The 21424-nt window shown below is 37.3% G+C and overlaps 3 protein-coding genes across 5 annotated transcripts; 2 read left to right on the top strand and 1 right to left on the bottom strand.

Annotated features, from left to right (window-relative positions):
- LOC18771681 (threonine dehydratase biosynthetic, chloroplastic) lies at nucleotides 128–4058 on the top strand. Its single transcript, XM_007203703.2, has 9 exons — nucleotides 128–644; nucleotides 732–911; nucleotides 1011–1280; nucleotides 1451–1657; nucleotides 2465–2713; nucleotides 2808–2878; nucleotides 3057–3174; nucleotides 3304–3438; nucleotides 3519–4058. The coding sequence occupies exons 1-9, from the start codon at nucleotides 192–194 to the stop codon at nucleotides 3657–3659; spliced, it is 1824 nt and encodes a 607-aa protein (XP_007203765.1). The 5' UTR covers nucleotides 128–191; the 3' UTR covers nucleotides 3660–4058.
- Nucleotides 9550–11708, top strand: LOC109950402 (GDSL esterase/lipase At5g03810-like). Its single transcript, XM_020568995.1, has 4 exons — nucleotides 9550–9630; nucleotides 9845–10075; nucleotides 10497–10752; nucleotides 10989–11708. Exons 1-4 carry the CDS (start codon nucleotides 9550–9552, stop codon nucleotides 11180–11182), a joined length of 762 nt encoding a protein of 253 aa, XP_020424584.1. The 3' UTR covers nucleotides 11183–11708.
- Nucleotides 10359–21414, bottom strand: LOC18770161 (E3 ubiquitin-protein ligase UPL7). Of its 3 annotated transcripts, XM_020568513.1 has the most exons (15): nucleotides 21044–21414; nucleotides 20800–20922; nucleotides 20368–20611; nucleotides 19694–20289; nucleotides 17912–18898; nucleotides 17476–17810; nucleotides 16622–16900; nucleotides 16260–16512; nucleotides 15604–15774; nucleotides 15411–15503; nucleotides 12691–12798; nucleotides 12146–12262; nucleotides 11985–12074; nucleotides 11715–11811; nucleotides 10359–10740 (listed from the first exon to the last, which is right to left on the bottom strand). In XM_020568513.1, exons 1-14 carry the CDS (start codon nucleotides 21065–21067, stop codon nucleotides 11728–11730), a joined length of 3504 nt encoding a protein of 1167 aa, XP_020424102.1. In that variant the 5' UTR covers nucleotides 21068–21414; the 3' UTR covers nucleotides 10359–10740; nucleotides 11715–11727. The 3 variants fall into 3 exon arrangements, with proteins under 3 accessions (XP_020424102.1, XP_020424103.1, XP_020424104.1); XM_020568514.1 differs by lacking the exons at nucleotides 10359–10740; nucleotides 11715–11811; nucleotides 11985–12074; nucleotides 12146–12262; nucleotides 12691–12798 and adding an exon at nucleotides 12833–13182; XM_020568515.1 differs by lacking the exons at nucleotides 10359–10740; nucleotides 11715–11811; nucleotides 11985–12074; ... (1 more) ...; nucleotides 12691–12798; nucleotides 15411–15503 and having other exon boundaries at nucleotides 15636–15774; nucleotides 16270–16512.

The following is a 21424-nucleotide window of genomic DNA, read 5'->3' as shown; positions in this document are numbered from 1 at the left end:
CGTAGTCTAACCTGCCACTGCGTCACAGACCAATAGCCATCTACCTTTACTATACTTGTCATTTTCTCATTGGCCCTTCGGACGAGCTAAACGGTGAGTCTGCGTGACTAAAAGTAGAAAGACAGCAAAACCCAGAAAACCTCCGACTCCCTTCCTCTCAAAAACTGCCGCCATTTCCAACCAATCAACCAATGGAGGCCCTCCGCGTCAGCCCAGCCCATTCCCCACTTCTCCGGTCACAACGCCTCCAGTCTCACCTCCCCAATGGGCCCCAGAAGCTCAGCACCCGCCGTCCGATCAAGCCCTTCGTTTCCGCCACGCTTTCCCGACCGACGGCCGATGTTTCCGCCGAACCCTCCACCTCCTCTGCTTCCTTCGAGACCAGAACGACGCCGTCTCCGCCTCCCCACCGGGTGTCGGCCGATTCGCTCCAGTACCCGCCCGGCTTCCTCGGAGCCGTACCCGACCGTACTGCCACCGACGGAAACGACAACGGGAACATTGTCGACGCCATGGAATACTTGACGAACATACTGTCGTCGAAGGTGTATGACGTGGCCATCGAATCGCCGTTAGAATTGGCTACGAAGCTGTCGGAGCGATTGGGAGTGAGAGTTTGGATGAAAAGAGAGGACTTGCAGCCTGTAAGTGTTGTTCCAAGTGTTCATTTGAATAATTTGGATTGGAAAAATTGGGGATTTTCGACTGAAACTTTTTTGTTGAATTTGCAGGTCTTCTCGTTCAAGCTTCGGGGAGCTTACAACATGATGGCAAAGCTTCCAAGGGAGCAACTGGATCGAGGGGTTATTTGCTCCTCAGCTGGAAACCATGCCCAAGGAGTTGCCTTGGCTGCTAAGAAGTTGAATTGCAGTGCTGTGATTGCAATGCCTGTAACCACACCAGAAATTAAGGTACATTTTTTTTTTTCCATTTTGGAGCTTAATTTCACAGTTCTAATTTGTGGGTTTGGCTTATTGAATGTTGTGGAATTGTGTGTTGCTTGTTTGCAGTGGAAATCTGTTGAGAGATTGGGCGCCACGGTTGTTCTTATAGGGGATTCATATGATGAGGCTCAAACTTATGCTAAGAAGCGGGCTCAAGAGGAGGGAAGGAGCTTCATACCTCCTTTTGATCACCCAGATGTTATTATCGGACAAGGAACGGTTGGGATGGAAATTATGCGTCAAACAAAGGGCCCATTGCATGCAATTTTTGTTCCTGTTGGAGGTGGTGGTCTCATAGCTGGAATTGCTGCATATGTAAAGAGGGTTTCTCCGAAGGTTTGTATGGTTTTGGTGTTTTTCATTTTTTGAATGGATTACTGGGCAAGTGACTTGTTCAAATTTGTGCGCTTTCTTCATGGAAAGATTTAATTTTGCCTTTCCTTTTTTCGTTAAAAAAAGGCCTTCAATTTAGCATCACATAATGTATTGTGATATCTCTTGTACAGGTAAAGATTATTGGTGTGGAGCCCTCTGATGCAAATGCAATGGCATTGTCGCTGCATCATGGTCAGAGAATAATGTTGGACCAGGTTGGAGGTTTTGCAGATGGTGTGGCTGTGAAAGAGGTTGGTGAAGAAACCTTCCGCTTATGCAAGGACATGGTAGATGGTGTAGTTCTTGTTAGCCGTGATGCTATATGTGGCTCAATAAAGGTGAAAACTTCTTTCCAGTCTTGAAACTTGCATGGGTGAGTTTCTTTTGCTTATCATGCATTCTTAGGTAGTAGACTTCTTAAACAAAACTTCTGTTCACATTTTCATGTTATAGAATTTAACCTACTTCTATCTTTGTAACGTACATATGTTCCCTGTCTTTTTTGGTGTAAAAATTCACATATTCATTTACATATGTGTAAATTGAATAACTACCAGCCAAAGTTCTTAGTTAGCAGTTAGAAAGTATGTGGACGAAGGAATTGGGAATTTGCTCGAGGACTTCAAATGAAGATAATCAATCTGTTTTTGGATGAGTTGTTTCTGGTGGACATTATGTAACATATATGAAAGAAGATAATGAAGTGGAGTGAATGTTCAAATTAAAATTGTCCCAGGTACATATAGTAACAACCTTGGATTTCCTTGAAGCAAGTTTACCTTGGCTGGCATTATTGCAAGGCTTTTTTCTGCTCAGGGGTCTGTCTACTTTGTTGCTTGTCCTTATGTCTCAGAGCGAGCCCTTTTTCTGTATATATGTTCTATTTTCATCCTTTGAACTTTGATGTCATACTAAGGTTGTCTGCTCTGTGGTCTACTTATGACATCGGAGAGATATGTGTTATTAATGAATTCATTTATGTTCAGGAGTAACCTCTTTTCTATGTTTGGCTATTTGTAACAGTAATAAGTTCAAATGCAATTTGGGTGCTAGTTTATCTCATTGAGAAAGGACAGCCAACACTGTAACTTATCTTTAATAGTTTTGAGATCTTAGACTTCACAAGCTTAGTGTTTGTTTTGCAGGATATGTTTGAAGAGACTAGGAGCATTTTAGAACCAGCAGGCGCTCTTGCTCTTGCTGGAGCTGAAGCTTACTGCAAGTATTATGGTCTTAAAGGAGAAAACGTTGTTGCAATAACCAGTGGGGCAAATATGAACTTTGATAAACTGAGAGTGGTCACTGAACTTGCTAATGTTGGTCGGCAACAAGAGGCTGTACTCGCAACTATTATGCCAGAGGAGCCTGGGAGCTTTAAACATTATTGTGAACTGGTATGCTAATGGTGCTTGGTCAACTGTTTTTTTCTTTTTCCCTTTCCAACTGAAGTGTTCTTCATGGTGTGAACTGAATCATTTTGGTTGACAGGTGGGCCCAATGAATATCAGTGAATTTAAATACAGATATAATTCTGATAAACAGGCTGTAGTATTGTACAGGTAAGCACTAGTCATCTTTTAGGTTTTACTGACATTATTTTTCCCAATTTCTTTTGTGTGGTTAAGATGGGTTTACTTATGGCTGTTTTGTTCCCATAAACAAAAGCTTTTTACTTGGGATTAGTAATACGTCGAACTTTTTTTTAGATATTTCTTTATCCTTTTATATCATGTGCAGTGTTGGTGTGCACACAGCTTCTGAACTTAAAGAAATGCAAGAGCGCCTGGAGTCTTGTCAACTCAAGACTTACAATCTCACAAAAAGTGACTTGGTTAAAGATCACTTGCGCTACTTGGTAATTCTGCTAGTTACAATCGTGTTCTCTCTCTCTATCTCTCTCTCACACACACACACACACAAATTCATTTTTGTTTAGTTTGTTGCATCTTGGTCCTAAGTTTACTTTGTTGTGGATCTCTTTCAGATGGGGGGCAGATCAAATGTTCAAAACGAGGTTCTTTGTCACTTTGTGTTCCCAGAAAGACCTGGTGCTCTGATGAAGTTCTTGGACGCTTTCAGTCCACGTTGGAATATTAGTTTGTTCCACTACCGTGGACAGGTCGTAATTCAACATCTTTTTGTTTGTTTGAATTTTAATAAACAAAATCTGATGGTATACTTGTTTTTCCTATGCAATAGGGTGAAACTGGGGCAAATGTGTTGGTTGGAATCCAAGTTGCCCGGGGCGATATTGATGAATTTCAAGCTCGTGCGGGTTCTCTTGGATATGACTATGCAGTGGTGACTGACAACGATGAGTTCAATCTTTTAATGCATTGAGACTTTCACATTGCTATGAAGGGGAAGCTTGTGCCTCCAGATGACGTTTTAATGAGCAGAGAAGGGAGACAATGCCTTATATGTTTGATAGTTTATTATTGTATCTTACAAGTTTAAGAGAAGTATGTATTGAGGGGGAAAGTACGATATTTTAATTGTCTGTATTTTAAGATCATTGTTCGTGGATGTCAACCCAGGTCTTGTTTTGTCCAATCGAGTGGGTATTGGTGTTGCCCCCTTAAGGTCTACTATGTTTTGAATGAGAAAAGCGGTGTTCATGACTCATTAGCAAGTAGAAAAAAAGAGTATTGAAGGCAATTAAGAGAATGTGACTTTACTATTGGAAGGAAGTTGAGCATTTCATTGTCTTCTCTTTTAGCTTGAAATCTCCTTAATATTTATCTTTTGACTTTGGTAAAACTATTTCGGTAGAATTATTGTTCTGTTTTTCTATAAGCTCAATCCTATTCTCTTTTCATTTTTATTTTTGTGCGAGTAATACCGTGAAAAACAAAGACGTGAGATTGCTGCTCATATGCCTTGCAAAGGCTGAAACCAGTTCATATTGGGTACAATACAACTCTCTTCCTGATAGCCTAAATTATGCCATTACGTCTATTGCGGCGAGGCTGTACAAGCAAGAGAATTGTCCCCAATGATGGCAAAAATAAGTTTTTTCTTTTGCGAAAGAACTCAACCAGAGATAAAATAAGTTAGTCAACTATGCGAATTTTATGGCAATACTTTGTGGTTCCTATCAAATAGTGGTATTTTGAGAATTTTCTTTACCATTTTATTAGGGGTGTGCAAGATGCAACTGACCGATTCAATTTTAATTGGTTTTCAATGATTTGGCAAATTGGATTGGATCTCTTACTTCCAATACCGACATGATTGGATTGGATGATGAATTTGCTTGTTCAAATCCAATCCAGTTCAATTAGTTTCATGCTTGTTTTGCTAATGTAGGTAATTGTGATTAAGAAAGTTATGCACATTTAAGTCATTTGATGGAATTAGGTTTAGTATATTATAGAATATAAAAAATTTCTCTAGCATTTTATTTATATTATACATTTACATATAGTAAAATATTTGATTATATTAAACATGACGATAAATATTTCACTATTATCCTTTTTCATAATGAAAACCGATCATTCAATCTAATCTAATATCAATTGGATTAGATCGGATTGGATTGAAAAAATTCATAATCCAATATATATTGGCTCGGATACGAATTGATTTGAACCCATGCACACCCCTACATTTTATGGCAATCCCTTTATCACTAGGGTTATAAATAATACTAAGTTAAGTATATACTCATTTCTGGCATCAGTATTATAACGAAACACAATAACATAGTTTTTAAACCTATAAAATGGTGATTGAAAACACAACTCAGTAGGAACAAAAATCTCATGTTACACGAACACACACCCACAATGAAAATATCGTACTTTCTCCTTCAATATGTATAATAATAAATTAGTATCAAACTGACCCAAAGTGTCTCCCTTCTCTGCTCATTAAAACGTGATGGGAAACGCAACACAAGCTTCGCCCCATAGCAACGTGAAAGTCTGATTGTTGGTACCTGTCAGTTTCATCCAAGTGTTTGTAATGACGGGGATCCTCAAGGTAAATCTCCGCTGGCAAATGGATGATTATTAAGAATTCTGATGGTAGATTTGTAAAATGTGTTACTTCGCGCACAAAGCAAATCATGTTCTCTTTCGCTGTTTATTTGGAAAAGCAACTATTTCATTTAGTAGGTCAAATTCACATTCCTTTCCCGAAGTCCTTGCTGTAGAAACTTACTAGAGACAAAGGAATATAATATTTGGCTGTATTATTCTTCTCTACAAAGAGAAAATAAATAGCATACAAGATATCATGTACAGGGAAAGTAATTAAGCCTAAAGTCGACAACTAGAAATTAGCTAATTACATCTAATTGCAAGGCTAATCACCCGAGGTCAACTATACTATATTCAGACAGTTAACACTCCCCCTCAACCTGGAGAACAGATATCTTGGATTCCCAGTTTGGCAGAGTAGACTCAAAGACTTTGCTGGAGACTCCCTTAGTTTAGTTAGAATATCAGCAAGTTGATCCTCGCTTCTCACATATGGGGTGCAAATCACACCTTCTGTCATTTTCTCCTTAATAAAGTGTCTGTCAATCTCAACATGTTTAGTCCTATCATGTTGAATTGGGTTATGAACAATGGTGATGGCTGCCTTATTATCACAACATAAGGTCCTTATACGCAATCTTCAAATCTATTAGCAAAATCATCAACCAAAGTAATTCACACACACCATGGTCCTTGGCCCTGAATTCTGCTTCAGCACTGGACGTAGCAACAACCGACTACTTCTTACTTCGCCATGTCACTAAGTCACCACCCACAATTGTGCAATACCATGTAGTGGATCTTCGATATAGAACCAGCCCAATCTATATTTGTGTAGGCTTCAACTCTAAAATGATCAGGTTTGGAAAATAAAAGACCCTTACCATGTGCTGATTTCAAGTATCTAAATATTCTTTCAACTGCATGCATGTGAACTTCTCGTGGCTCGTAAAAAGTGCATAAACTGACTAACAACACTCACTGCATAGGCTATATATGGTCGTGTATAAGCCAAATAAATCAATTTTCCTACCAATCTCTAATATCTCTCCTTGTCAACATGGGTTTCATCAGTCTGTTCACCTAATCTATGATTTTGTTCTATTGGAGTGTGCACAGGCTTGCAAGCTAGCATCCCTGTTTCAATTAAAAGATCTAGCACATATTTTCTTTGTGAAACAAAGATTCCCTATTTTGAATGAGCCACTTCAATCCCTAGAAAATATCTCAGGATACCCAAGTCTTTGATTTCAAAATCCTTAGCCAGCTGAATGAATAAAACTAAGATATTTTACCATCTAGTTGAGAAAGATTTATCTAGATATAAAGGATAGGTTGCAAAAATACATGTATATAGTTGAAGGCAATATTAGAACATTGATTTGTAACATACTTTTTAATGCTTTTTTTATTTTATTTTAATGATGAGGAGAGGAATTCAAGTTACTTCTCATAATGGCCATTAGGCCATAACCAGGCCCGCTTTGCTGGTCGACGGCCCATCCGAACGTCCTGCACAACGAGAAAAAACTGTTCATGGGCGGGTCCTCTTTTATTTATAGTAAATTTATATAAATATTAAATAGTGTAGCCGCGCGGCTATACTCCGGATTTTCTTTTTAATAACAACAGTATGGCCGCCCGGCTTTACTGGGGTCTTTTGTTGAAATTCATTTTCACATAGATACTACAATCTTTTCTTTCTAAGTGTTATTTCCCAAATCTTGTTTATCAATAAGAGTAGTTTAAATTATTATCCATTACTATTAGGCTATTACCCAAATCTCTATTGTTCCTTTTTGAGTATTTACTTTTCCAGAGTTATTACCCATATAAAGAATTTAGCATTTTCACGTTTAATATTGTATTGTACGCGTACATATGTATTTTTCATGTTTAATACACTTATTGTTTACAAACTTTTCAATAATACACATAAAATTCACAAAATACTCATATATTATTGAATTAAAATATTTAAATACTAATTATTCACTAAGTAAATAATAATTAAAACATAACTATTAATTAAAGTAATTAAAAAAGAGAAATTTAGATTATGATATTCAATGAGTATAGCCGTGCGGCTATACTCTTTAAAACATTCTACAAACCCTAAACCCGAAATATAATATTTATAGATAGTATAGCCGCTCGGCTATACTCTCTTTTTATTTATTTATAAATAGTATAGCCGCGTGGCTATACACCGGATTTTTCCATTTTTAAAGGTCTTTTTAGTATAGCCGTCCGGCTAGACTCTTTACACATTGGGCCACACATTCAATAATATATTAATAAAATATTTAAAAGTATTTAAAAACTTAAACAATAAACAAATTTTAATAAAAGAATATTAAAAGAAGGTAAGAAAAATTGAACTCCCCAAATCGCACAGATTTGAGAGAGAGATACGGAAAAAAAAAAAAAAAAAAACATGAACGAACAACCAGAGAATTGAAGAAGAAGAAGAAAAAAAACAGAGTAAATCACAAAAGCCAGCGCCACTCCCATCCTCTGAGCCTTGACACTCCACACCCATCCCTGCAGCACCTCTCTCTTTCTCTCTGTCTCACATGTGGGTTGGGTGTGCTCTCTGTCTCAAACCCCGCTCCTCTCTCTCTTCCCTCGAAAAAGCACAGCCCCAGCCCCTCTCTCTCTCTTTCTCTCTCTCTCTCTCTCTCTCTCTCTCTCTCCTATCTAACACATCCCAACACTGGATCTCCCCCTTCACCAGATCCATGGGTGTCTTGATATGTATCTGAAATTTGAATTCGAGCCTTTTAATTTGACTAAAATTTCAAATTCGTGCTAATTGGTTTGATAATACCGGACATTTGTTTTGAAATTTGCATTTTGAATTGTCCATCTTGGCATCTTGAAAGGAGATGTTGCTGCCCTTCTTTCTTTTTTTTTCTTTTTGGTAATATTTGCTGCCGAATTTTCATCTCTGCTGAAGTTGGGTAAGTTGAAAATGAAAGCGGCAACTCGAGCGACTCAACTCGCAGTAATCTGGGCGAGGTGAAGTTTGGTTGTGTTGGAGAGGAGAGCGGCGGTGGCGATGGGTTTGGGCTGGATCGGCGGGGTGTCAGTCGGAGGAATTATTGAATTAAAATATTTAAATACTAATTATTCACTAAGTAAATAATAATTAAAACATAACTATTAATTAAAGTAATTAAAAAAATAAATTTAGACGATGCTATTCAATGGATATAGCCGTGCTGGCTAGACGTTTGTAATATTCTTTTTTATAGAGTATAGCCGCACGGCTATACTCTTTCCACCAAAACACGCGCTCAGCGCTACGCGGGCCCTTTTAAAAAAATAAATAAATTGTATAGCCGCGCGGCTATACGTTATTTTTTATTTATAAAAACATGTATAGCCGTGCGGCTGTATTGTGGTAGTTTATTTAAATTTTTTTTTAAATAAATGGCTATGCTCTTTACATAGATACTGTGATATATATTTTTTATAATTATTTTTTTCCCGATTTTTGTTTATCAATAAGAGTAGTTTAGAGCATTATCCATTACTATTAGGCCATTACCCGAGTCTTTATTGTTTAATACACTTATTTTTTACAAAATTATACATGCAAAATTCACATATTATTCACAAAATACTCACATATTACTGAATCAAAATAAAATATATTAAAATATTGAAATACTAATTATTCACTAAGTAATAATTAAAACATAACTACTAATTAAAGTAATTAAAAAAGATAAATTCAGGTTATGCTATTCAATGAGAATAGCCACGCGGCTATACTATTGTAATATTCTATTTATAGAATATAGCCGCGCGGCTAAACGCTTTCAAAAAACACACACTAAGCGCTAAATTAACAAATAATAATAATAACAGAAACCCCAGATGAACTGTCTATGAAAATAGGCCTCAGTGATGAACTATCAATTAGGCAGGAGGAATAAAGAAAGTAACAATTTAGTCTAAGTGTGTAAAGTGCTGGCCTTTGAGGCGGGCCATCACAAGGTCCATTTACTCAACTGACTGGCCATTCCTCATAAAATCATAAACTGCTTTCAAGTAAATTTGCTACAATGTATCGTACATATATATATATATATATATGGTAGAATTTTATAGTAAGGCCTTATATTCAAGGCCCTTAGACGAGGCTCTATCTCTTAGCTATGCCATTGAATTAAATTTGTTAGTTTGATCTAATGGTTAAGCGATAAGGCCTCATCTCAGGGCCTATAGAATAACCCATGTTAGAATTTGCTACAATATCTCAGTGCCTCACCTATGATGACAAAGAGGATGACCTCATGAATGCTTCACTGAAAAATGTTAGTGGTGGGTCATAATTTCCTTGCATTGATGATTTCTCTGATTATAGATGTACTGCAATAATAATAAAAATTATATATATAGCAAAGGATCATATAAGGGACAGCTTTCAAAAAATCATGTCTGATAGCAAAGGAAACTATTTGTTCCAGACACGGCACTTTGCATGATGTATAATGAATGATATGATATGATCCATCTTTGGTTTTGTAGGGTGCCATTTCGCTGACCCGGCAGCTGAATAACTACAGGGAATATCAAAATGAAGTGGTGAGTATGGTGGGAAGAGCTAAAGCCAATGACATATTCTCTGGAGCCATTCACCTTCTAAGTGCAGGGACCAGTGATTTCATTCAAAACTATTACATCAATCCCCTTCTTAGAGTCTACTCACCTGACCAATTCTCAGACATTCTCATGATATCCTACTCCACTTTCATTCAGGTCACTCCAAACTCAGATTATGCATGCTGCATGTTTTCCCCTTATCTTAACTTTTTATATACAGCACCACACACACACGACCCAAAAAGTAAGAAATAATCTCATAGCTGATTGATGTTTGCTGACGAAAGCCAAACCTAAACCTAAAACTAGAAATTGCAATTGCGCATAACACAAACCTGAACCCAAATAAATGTACAGTGATCATATAGTTCTAGATTGCATGACGATTCGCAGCTACCTATGGTGAAGTTAAATTGAAAGCTTCAGTAAGGGTGCGATATGGGGGAAAAGGTGTCGTAATGGTGACCTTGAATTTAAATAGAAAATTCAATCATGTTTGATACAGCAAAGTAATTGGACATCATTCTGCATCTGTTTCTTCATATACACTCTCATGACATAAGCATTACTGTGGCAGAACTTGTATGGACTGGGAGTGCGAAGGATTGGAGTCATAAGCTTACCACCAACTGGGTGTTTGCCAGCAGCAATCACCCTATTTGGCTTAGGAAGAAACCAGTGCATCCCAAGGTTAAACCAAGATGCCATTTCATTCAACAATAAGCTAAACAACACATCTCAAATTTTGAAGAGCAGACTCCCTGGTCTCAAGCTTGTAGTGTTTGATATCTTCCAGCCTGTCCTGGATATGATCACAAACCCTGGTGATAATGGTAAAGCACCTCTGTTCAATAGTTGATCAATGTGAAAAACACAAAAACAAAAAAGGGCAACAAGAAGAACCACCATACTAGTTACGAAAAAACAGTTGTTTTTAGCATCAATAGAAAGATTCTCTCTATTGCTTTTGTTTGGCGTTTGTTGTGTTAGTTTAGATTAGATAGTTCGAATATGTATGGGATTGATTATTACGTTTATTGCTTGATAACCAAATTCCAATATCTGACAGGGTTCTTTGAGTCGAGAAGAGCTTGTTGTGGAACAGGTAGATTGGAAACCTCTAAGCTTTGCAACTCTAGGTCTGTAGGAACATGTACCAATGCAACTGGTTATGTGTTTTGGGATGGCTTCCATCCCTCTGAAGCTGCCAACGAGGTCTTGGCTGGCAATATACTTCAGCAGGGTTTTGACCTCATATCTTGAATCTATATCCCCAGTGGCATAAGCTAAGACTACTGCACTCTCTTTATCTTATAAATATTATGATATAAAAAATAGGTATTTAGTGGTTTAGTTCCAGAATTTAGTTTCCTCATAGTCTGAAGTCTCCTAAGCTATACGTGTTTCAATCCTTTGTGTTATGAGATCATTTAAGTAAGATCATGGCCCAGTTCTCTAAACTGGTCCAAGTTAGTAAAATTAATATTGCACGCACAAGCCTGAAGTTATTGAATATGCTTTCTTAATGATTTGCCAAATATTTTTTATACATGAAAAGATAAAAAAATCTAATATGTCAAACTATAGGTGGAAATTACCATCTTAGTGGATGATATAAAGTATCTTGGTTTAACCCTTTCTATAATAGCTCATCTGTAATAATTTTATTGTTTAAAAATCCATGCAATCAAGGACGCTCAAAATCCATCTTGCTTTCAGTATGTAGCAGGTGAGAAATACTGTTACAAAATAGAATTAACATTAAGGGTTCAGTAAGACAAGTAAAATGCATAACCTGAAGGGGATCCTTAAGAAAGTTCAAATCCTGCATTGGAACTGATTGCATATAGAAGTTTTGCTCTCAAAGTGCTCGGACGTTTGTAAGTTGGAAGCTGCAAACATCACAGAGAATGAAATCATAAGTGCGGTTTCAAACCGAAAAAATTAAAATGAGCATCAGTAGCAGCAGATGTAATTGATAGTCTGGTATCTGTTCTGAACTCTACTATTGCAATGTTATTGAAAAATTAGAAAGGGGTAGGAGGGCATTTTCCATTTATTGTACCTTCAGAGTATTATAGCAAGTTGACGCTGATGGAAGCCGCTCAACATCCTCTCCTTTCATTGCTGCCCAAAGAGGGATATCGCATGCAACCTATATAAGACCAAATTCCTGAGTAATTGCATACTAGATACATACACGTAGTTGTAAGATCAATTACATACCTTATGGATTGTAAACATCGGTTGCAAATGTTTAAATCCAAGTAATGGAGCTCGAGAACAACTGGTTACGAATTTTAGAAGCATACAACGTTCACTAGGTTCAAATCCTTTGAGTACCTGTGATAATGGTTGGAAGAAACTCAATAAAATTTAAAAAGATCATAGGTATCCTAAATCAAAATGCGCATCTATAAGACAAGATACAAACGAAATACCAAAATTAAATATGCCACATGATACAGAATAAATTGAAAAATCAGAAAATGATGAAAGTTGGCTGTTCCTCTTCTGGTGAAAGTCAGACATGAATCAGCACTGAGATTTTCTAGAGAGAGAGAGAGAGAGAGAGAGCAGAATACTTTTATATGAGCATATTTGGTCTGGGATGTTTAACAGAAAATAGGCAGGAAATACAGAATCCAAATCAAATCATTGAAAAAGGAACAGGTCAGTATTTTACGAGAACCATCTTGGAGAAATTAAAATTAGGAACACCTAATTATACAAAACATAAGCTCATTCAACCACCATAGAATAGTCAATACCTCCCAAAAGATTTTAATCGTCCGGTTCCCATCAGAGTAACCGCCAGTGTACCTTGTATTCTTTCTTAAATCATCAACATCAATGTCATGGTTTCCACCTGAAAGCAACTGTATATGGTAGTTATAGATCAGTATTTGACAACTAACTGAATTCATGTGCATCAAAGTCAGCACTCTTAAAGGAAAAGTATTTGGAGGACTTGATGAATCATAATACTGGCCCATCATGACCAAGTACATTGTTATTATTAAAATATTTCAAGGGGAAAAAATCAAGACATGAATTATGATTATGATGTAGAACAGATGGCAGATTTTATCGCGGTTGAGCTAGAAAAAGGACGTAGTGGGAATATGCAGTTTTGTCGTCCAAGCTCTGATTAGGACGCAAAATACCATTTCGGAAAGGGAACGACGCCACGAGTGTAACTCACCGCTTTGCCGTGACATATGATGGATTTTGGCATTCTGAGGTCGTTTGGCCTTCCAAAACTGCAGTTAAAGTTTGGTAGTCAATTTTCCAATAAATTCTGTTTTGGACAGTTTAGGAGTTACGTTATTAAGACTCCAAATTAATCCTGTTTTTTCAGTTTTATGTAATAACTCCCCTAGCAGTTGAAGGGTTGAGGGTTGAATTGAGTATTTAGACAGGTTTGTCTAACATTTCTAGTAACTCAGTTTTTAATAACATTATTCCAAGAGAGCTTCTCTTAATTTTCTGGTGGAATCCAGTTTTTATTGTTACTCACGGTTTCGCTTGAAACCTTTGTTTCTTGTGCTGCGTCAGATTATTTCACAAGAAGAAAAACTTAAGATAGATAGCTCTAAAAAGGATCATTTAGTTAAGGCGACACTTATATTTTAACTCTCCCGGTCTCATCATTCGAATTTCAAAGTTTTTTTTTTTCCGCTGCAATTTCTCCCTATTAGAGGAATAATTTTGCTACTGTTTTTAAATGGTATTATTTCCAAAGGGTTAATCGTTTTATTAGTCCCCCAACTTTGACCAGATTTGCATTTGAGTACCTCAATTTCCAAAATGGTACCCGCGGTCCTTTAACTTTAGTTTCGCTTGGACAACTAGTCCCACCGTTACTTCTGTCAATTTTTTTGGTAAATTTAGGGGTAGATGGGTCTTTTCAGGTTGGTTTTGAGGGACAAAAAAGACTTTCATCTCCAGCACAGAGTAATTGGAGTTCTCCATGGTCACCACCACTGGATTACCCTTACTTGTATTGCCCTTTGCCCACCACCTGGAAAAATCCAAGCTTGGAGCCATTTTTGCTTTAACCTCTCAGTCTCAACTGAACTGTTATGAAGTACAAAAGTAGGTTATCAAATCCAACTCACAAAATCTTGAACCTCACTGTGTCCAGTAAATCTGCAGAAATTAGATCTCAGCATTGAAATGCTCAAAAACCCATTTCAGGTATAAGCACATAAAAACAGAGCCAACACTAAAAATTGAAAATTTAGCAGGAAACCTTCAAACTCCAAATTTAAGAAAACTCACAAACCCATTTGAGGCCTGGTTAAAAGAACCAGATCCAACACTGCAACAACTTCACAAAACCAGTTCAAGCCTCAACATTTCAAACCAAACGCAGCAAAATAGAAAGACAGAGAGAGGAGTATGTGCGTGGGTGTTTCTTACGGGGAATTACCATTATGGGGAAATGTTTTTAAGCATTTGTTCAACGGTTTTAGTCACCTGATTAGCCCATTAAAGAAGCAAACACAGACCCCATATTACCTTTCCACATATTACCATTACTGGTTTGGAATAAAAGTGCCTCTAAATCCATAATTCATTATAAGAAATTGTTGTCGCATGTGTGTTGGCTTCTCCTACTAACCTAGAACAATACAAAAAGTTATCAATTGAAAGGAACACTGGAACCACCACTAGAGCCTACAACCTACAGCCATGGTGGTTATGGTGCTTATGGTCTTCTAACTTTCAGTTTCAAAGAGAACCAGGAAAAACCCCTGGGCGAAGACACTCACTTCATTTGCCATGATGCCCAGACCGTCGGAGTGGCGGACGGGTCGGCGGCTAGGCCAGGAAAGGCGTCGAAGCAGGCAAGTAATCTGCTCTCCAAGCTTCCAATCTTGACGATTCCAACTTTTACTCAACCAATATGTGAGTTGCAGAAGCGGATTGCAATTTTTGGTTCTTTAGGTTTTTGGCGGCAGGCTCTCTAAGGTCTATTTCAGAGGGAAGGCAAGTTGTAGAAGGGGGATAATAAAACCAACCTAAAAGACCCATCTACCCTTAACTTTAACGAAAAAATTGACAGAAGTAACGGTGGGACTAGTTGTCCAAACGAAACTCAAGTTAAAGGACCACGAGTACCATTTTGGAAATTGAGGTACTCAAATGCAAATCCAGTCAAAATTAGGGGACTAATAAAACGATTAACCCTATTTCCAAATGTCACCTTATCAGCCAACTACCTAAACCAAAGATGGAATGAAAGTAAGACCTATAAAGATGATGCTCCATTTTTTTTTCTTCAAACTTTTGGAATCAAGAGAAAAGGGACTAGGTCTTAACTTACAAGTTTAAGATGATTAATATATTAAGCATAAGATTAAAGGGCAGATTAGTTTACAAGAGAATCATATCTTATATGAATCCATCCAAAGAGAATGCACCCAGCAGTCATACAGTCATATTCACTAGAACAATAAACAAATCCATGTATAGAGGGCCTTACCTGATTAAATTCACCTGCATTAAATAATTTTAGCCAAGATGGTGAGATGAGATCAGTTAACCCTCTATAGAACGCATTTGAAAAGGGAAATATCTGCAATTCAACATTGAAAACAAGGTAATTCTTCTCACCAATAGGAGTAATAATAACTCTAATCTTCAAAACATTAATTGAACAGGAATGAAATATAAACCTGTCGGTTAAGCTTATAATCAGCTATTGCATGAATGTACTGCATCTTGTTCTTGTTTATCACAGTAACATCTTTCCCATCAGGCTTAAGCTCAATAACTTGCCTTTTTCCAAATGATTCTTCAGTTACAGTAAAATCCAGACAGAGTTCCTCGACATCACCCTCATAGTGCTGCAATAACCACACAAGTAAAAGATCGAAATCTTTAAAGAAACAAAATGCATGACAAAGCATATCAGTACATGTATGACAAACTTGATCCAGAATGGAGACTTCAAGACACTTAAAGCTCGACATGAACCAATCAAGGGTGCTTTATCTCAAACTGTACAGACAAAGCAACCAATAACACCTTAATTCAAATAGTTTGGGTTGAGATGCAACCACATAGACCCTATCAAGTTTACAATATGCGATCCTGATGTCATACAGCCTTCGTTTTTTTGGCCAAGTAATTTAATATAGCCCTTTAAGGAGCAAGGCACATCAGTTTTATCTCTTAAACATCTATAATAAATCTTCAACAGTTTTGTTATTGTATCCTAACACTTAGTGCACTAATATGGTTACATGATTATCAAACTAATGATCAATGCTTCAGAAAGGATTTAATGAGAATGGAAGGACCCAGACAGACAAACAAATCCAAGGTTTACCTTGACATACATGAGATTCCTGTAAAGCTCTGGATCAAGTGTTGATAGTTCATCAAGAAAGCTATATCGACCTAACAGCTTTTGTATAAAAACATGTGAAAAGGAGTAATCTAGCAAAATTCCTTCATAAAGAGCTTTGCCAACAACTCTTCCAAGGAACTCAATCATCTGGATACCATTCTCCAGATATCTTGCAGATGAATTAGGGATCAGAAGTCTGTCTGAGGTTGAGGTTTGGGAGAATAGCCCATACCTGATCAGCAGAAAAAATGAGCTCAGAAAACTGACTTCTAAAGAATCCAATAACAATGCAAGGAAGCAAAATGTAACATATACATATCTATATAAAATCTCAAACTTACTCGGGAGCAAAGGCTGCTTTTGATATATCAGTCAAAAACTCTTTAGATAATCCACCATAGTCCAGGCCAGCCTCGGGAAGGCCACATTCACTGACAAATGAAACATGGATGGATGACTTTAACCTTGACCCTAGAGAATTTAATTGCCGAAATCCATCTTCAACAATATGACCACGATGAACTACTATCTCAACTGATCGAGAACCAGGTCCAGCGACTTCACCAGCCATTTTTCGGGAGGCTTTATCCATCTTGATAAACTCTCTAAACATCTCAACTCTGCCATGATACTAAATTATGTCAGGAAGAATAATTTACTGTAGAGGTCTTAAAGATTTTTAGAAACAAAATTATGTCAAAGTTAAAACTCAAAAGAGTCAGTAGTGAAGAATCTAGCCATGATTCCATACTGTCAAAGGTAAAGAGTTAGAAAACTACGCGGTGAAGAATAGTATAGGCAATGAAGACGCAAAAATAATCAACCCACAAATTGTCAATCCCTACTGCCCCACCAACCCACCCACCTACCAGTGCTCACTCAAACCTCACAAGCCAGAGAAGCCATGTAATGCATATTACATAGAAGAACTTCTGCACTCTCACTTGGAAACATATACTAACCAAACATTCAGGTGCACGCACCTGTGCAACCTCAAGGCGTATGTCACAAGGTCAACAATTTTCACTGGAAGCCAATAACAGGTCATCCAAAGGCCACAAAATGGGTTTCATATATCCAAAAAAAAGGGGGATCTCAAAAGTTGAGGAAATAAACAAACTGGGCCAAAAATACAGGGAAAAAATAATTGAACTATGAAATTATTGAGTTTTCCGTTATTTGATTATTTTCTTACCTTTCTTCAAATGGAAATACATGCGGGGTTGTAGTTATAACAGAACCTACACTTGGAACAGGCGCAGCATCATCTGATCTTACATTAGCTGAGAGAACTTCATGAGTTCTGGCAGCTACCGCGATTGGTGGGCGGTTTTTTCTAGCAGGTGAAAGCCACAAAACAGAGGGGCAGAACTGGTGCCTGCAATCCCTTTCATACATTAAGTGCAAGCATCTGATTGCAGATTCCATAAGGGGTCTATCCTGCTGTCCAATACTTTGAGAAAAACCATTATAAACTAATGTATTGAGGACAGATGTAATTTTCCGTTGTTGCTCCAGTGTGAATGGCACCTATTCATGCATAAAATGCTCGAATGATAAGATTTGAATAATCAGAACAATCACTGAAAAATAAGAAAATCATGCATATATATATATATATAACCTGTTACCTGTTTTTCGTAGAATTCTATGTCATCAAGAATCAAAAGTAGGTGTGAATAGCTTGCACAGAAAAGATGAAGCATACATGAGATATCTCTAGAGATACCTTGAGGGCCATGCTTTACAGGTTCTATATCCCAAACATCAGAAGAATCCTCGTCAACAGGTCTAGGCTTAGGTTGATTATCACTCAAATTTGTATAATCATTGCCTTGCGACTTGCCAGTAATTTTATGCAGAACAGTGACCCACTTATTAACTCCATCATTATTGGCGTGTTTTTGTTTTTTCTCAAAAGCCCCAACTTTTTTGTCATTGACTGAAATTTTACTAATACAGTCATAATTGTCTGGATCAGTGTGACAATCCCTGGGAAAAAGGTTTGTTTCCAATGCTCTCCATAGATTCACAAGAAACCCAGGAGTAAAAGATAGCATGTTAAGGACTGGCAACGATCCAACTGTGGGGTTCAATAATGAAAATATTCTGAGCATGTACGAATATAAATGCACAATATCTAGCAGCTCCAACTTCCTTGAATGTTCCAGGTTTTGTTGTGTCTCAGACCCTTGAATATGACCAACTTTATCCATTATAGCCAAAAGATCTGTAAGATGCCACTGCTGGGAAATAGGTCTAAACATATCCAAGTACGACATTTTAAAGGACCCCATCTCACCCTCACATAAAGCTGCATGGGTGGGCTTCTCATGGGTTTCAACTTCACCTTGGAGATTCTGGTTCTCCTTGACACAGTCAACATTCTCAAGCCTAGACAACAAGTTTTCTGCAAGAATGTTAACAGCACGGACATATGATACAGAGTCCAAATCTTGATGGAACCCTCCAGGATCAACAGAATCATTCTCTGCCCCTGTTGCTAGGCATATAATGTTTGCAAGAGCCCAACCTGCTGGGGGAATCACCTTGGGAAGAAAATCCATCTTTGATTGATCCACATCTAACATTTCCTTTAATATTTTCTCTTTCAAAATCTGCCATCACCTGCGAAAGTTTGATCAGTCCCCACATGTTTGAATCACAGGGCTAAGAAATTATATTTTGAAAAGAAACTGGGATTTAATGAATTAGATGTGATTATGCCCTGACATATGATGATGGAATTTATAAATAAAATAAATAATCATACCATAGAACGATAGATAGATGGAATTTATGAAGAATTAACATAAAACAAAACCATCCCACAAAACTAATACAACCTAAAGTAGAAAATGTCAAAATAGAAGGAAAAACATGGTGTCAAATTAATGGAGAATGTTATGGATCATTGTAACTTGAAACTAGAAGGTACATCCACAATATATTATATTCATCTACAAATAAATGTCAAAAGAGTATTATTAAACCATTAATAAACTCACACAACCATTTTCCTGTAAAATATATTTGCATTCATCTATGTAAGAAGAGATAACAGTGTGTCCAAAATCTTAATAAGCTTAGTTTTTGCTCTAAACTGGTCCAGTCACACTATACCGAGACATCGAGTCAATGTATTAGTTGAAATAGGATCCCTGTTCAATGGCAAAGAAATACCAAATATTTCATTTTGAAATGCCAGGTTAAGCTTGGAAGTATGCAGCAGTTGCACACTAGTTATAGATCGTAAAAGAAAGTTCCCCTCACCGGTTGACTCATCATATCCAAAAGAAGGATTTTCATAACTACTTATAAATCTACTTAAGACGTAACTAATGAGTACATTAAAGGAAATACTTTACCAAAAAGGACTTGCAAAGATTTAGTTCAAATTTAATGAGCCTTACCAGTAATGTCTGAAAACAGGGTGAGAGAATGGACTTGTGCCTCATAGCAGATAGAAGAAGAGCTGGAAGACGTTGAGTAAGGCAAGGAACTGTAAGTAGAAAAACAAAGTAATTCTCGGTAACATAATGGATATCCAGCAAGCCAGGACCGTCTAAATCAAACTTTGCCACATGAAATGGCCTAAGAGCTAAAGTTATTGTACTTGCAGTAATCAAAAATCTATCATCTCTTTGTACGCTACTACTGCTTATCCGTGAAGAGCAAGGAGCATCTAATGTGCTAATGTATCTTCTGATAGATAAGTAAAGACCACTTTCGCTACTTCCCATAAACCAAACTAAATCCTTCACTGCTGTATCTGCACTCTGACAGTCATGCTCAGTAACGCTCTTCCACCCTTTAAGATCAGTTAAGACAACAACAAAACGCATTGCTAGGGAGGTGAGAGCAACAATATCTTGACCCCCTGCACGGGAATTGTCACACTCCGAAAGAATAAACATGCAGAGAGAAATCATCCTCCGTGACTGATAACTCCAGACTCTTCTCTCCTCAACAGTGCCGATTGCCAGGGAGCAATAGTTTTTCATTGAGTCTATACATGAAAAATGAAATCAACCCAACTGCTAAAACAAACCGAGGAAACTATTTAAATAAATAAATAGAAGCATACCAGTGGAAGTCACGGTTTCCAGCATAATTTGAAAGAAATTCATCGTAGAGTAAATTTCTCTGGGCTGGATGTTCCTGTGCCGAGTCGATAAACAAGTAATAAAGAAAAGAAAAGGCCTCACTATATTGCTGGAAAGCCATGTTGCAGTGATAGCTAACTCAGCATATTGGTTCATCACATTCTCCCATTCTTCTCGAAGCTCCGAAGCCACCATCTTTGTCACCCTGTAGCGCCTCCACACTCTCTGAACACATAAAAATAAAAATAAAAATACACTCCCTTATGTCTTCCAGTACAAAATCGAAAATCCACTTGCTTTTTTGCTGTTTTACTTCTTTCCCACATCAAAATTTGTTTAATTTGGCCAAAATTTAACAAACCAATGCAGAAATTAGGAATTTTTTCGCTTTTAAGAAAAGAAAAGGCAAACACCTGAATGAAGACCGCAGCTGATGAGGCTCGTCTGGCATATTGACGAAGCTCTCTTTCCTGAGAGACCCTCTCAAGCAAAGCGTCTCTGGTAATCTCCTTCGCGCTCGCTCCTCTTAACGACACCTGAGCAAACCGATCGCCATTAAAATCAATTTTTGAGCACAAGTTATTGGAAACGCAATAACAATTTTCATGAGGGAGATTGCTGAAGCATAAATTGATTGTGCTGTTGAATTTACAGTACCTGATGTTTGCGACGTTCGTCCATGGAAGTTGGAACTCGGCGATCGTACAGTCGATGGTTTTCTTCAATCTCATTCGCTTCTCGTCAACGACGATCTTTCATGACCGTTTTCCTTGGCTCCGGGCTTTTCCCATGTCGTTATTGTGTGTTTTTAAATTTTTCTTTTTTCTTTTTTTAATGCACATTCATTTTTTCCCCACCCGCACCAAAACACGCGTAAATCCCACCTATTTTGTTAAGGTTTTTATTTTTATTTTAAGGAATTGTTAAGGTTTTGTTTTATTCCAATACATTATCTTCATTGTAAGATTAACTACTATTATCCAGCAAACTTGGAGTCCAAACTTTGGCTTGACATAATCATACCTATTCAATCCTTAA

Source organism: Prunus persica, chromosome G7, assembly GCF_000346465.2.
Source record: "Prunus persica cultivar Lovell chromosome G7, Prunus_persica_NCBIv2, whole genome shotgun sequence".
NCBI classification, from domain to species: Eukaryota; Viridiplantae; Streptophyta; class Magnoliopsida; order Rosales; family Rosaceae; genus Prunus; species Prunus persica.
This window is presented reverse-complemented; position numbering and strand designations above follow the sequence as displayed.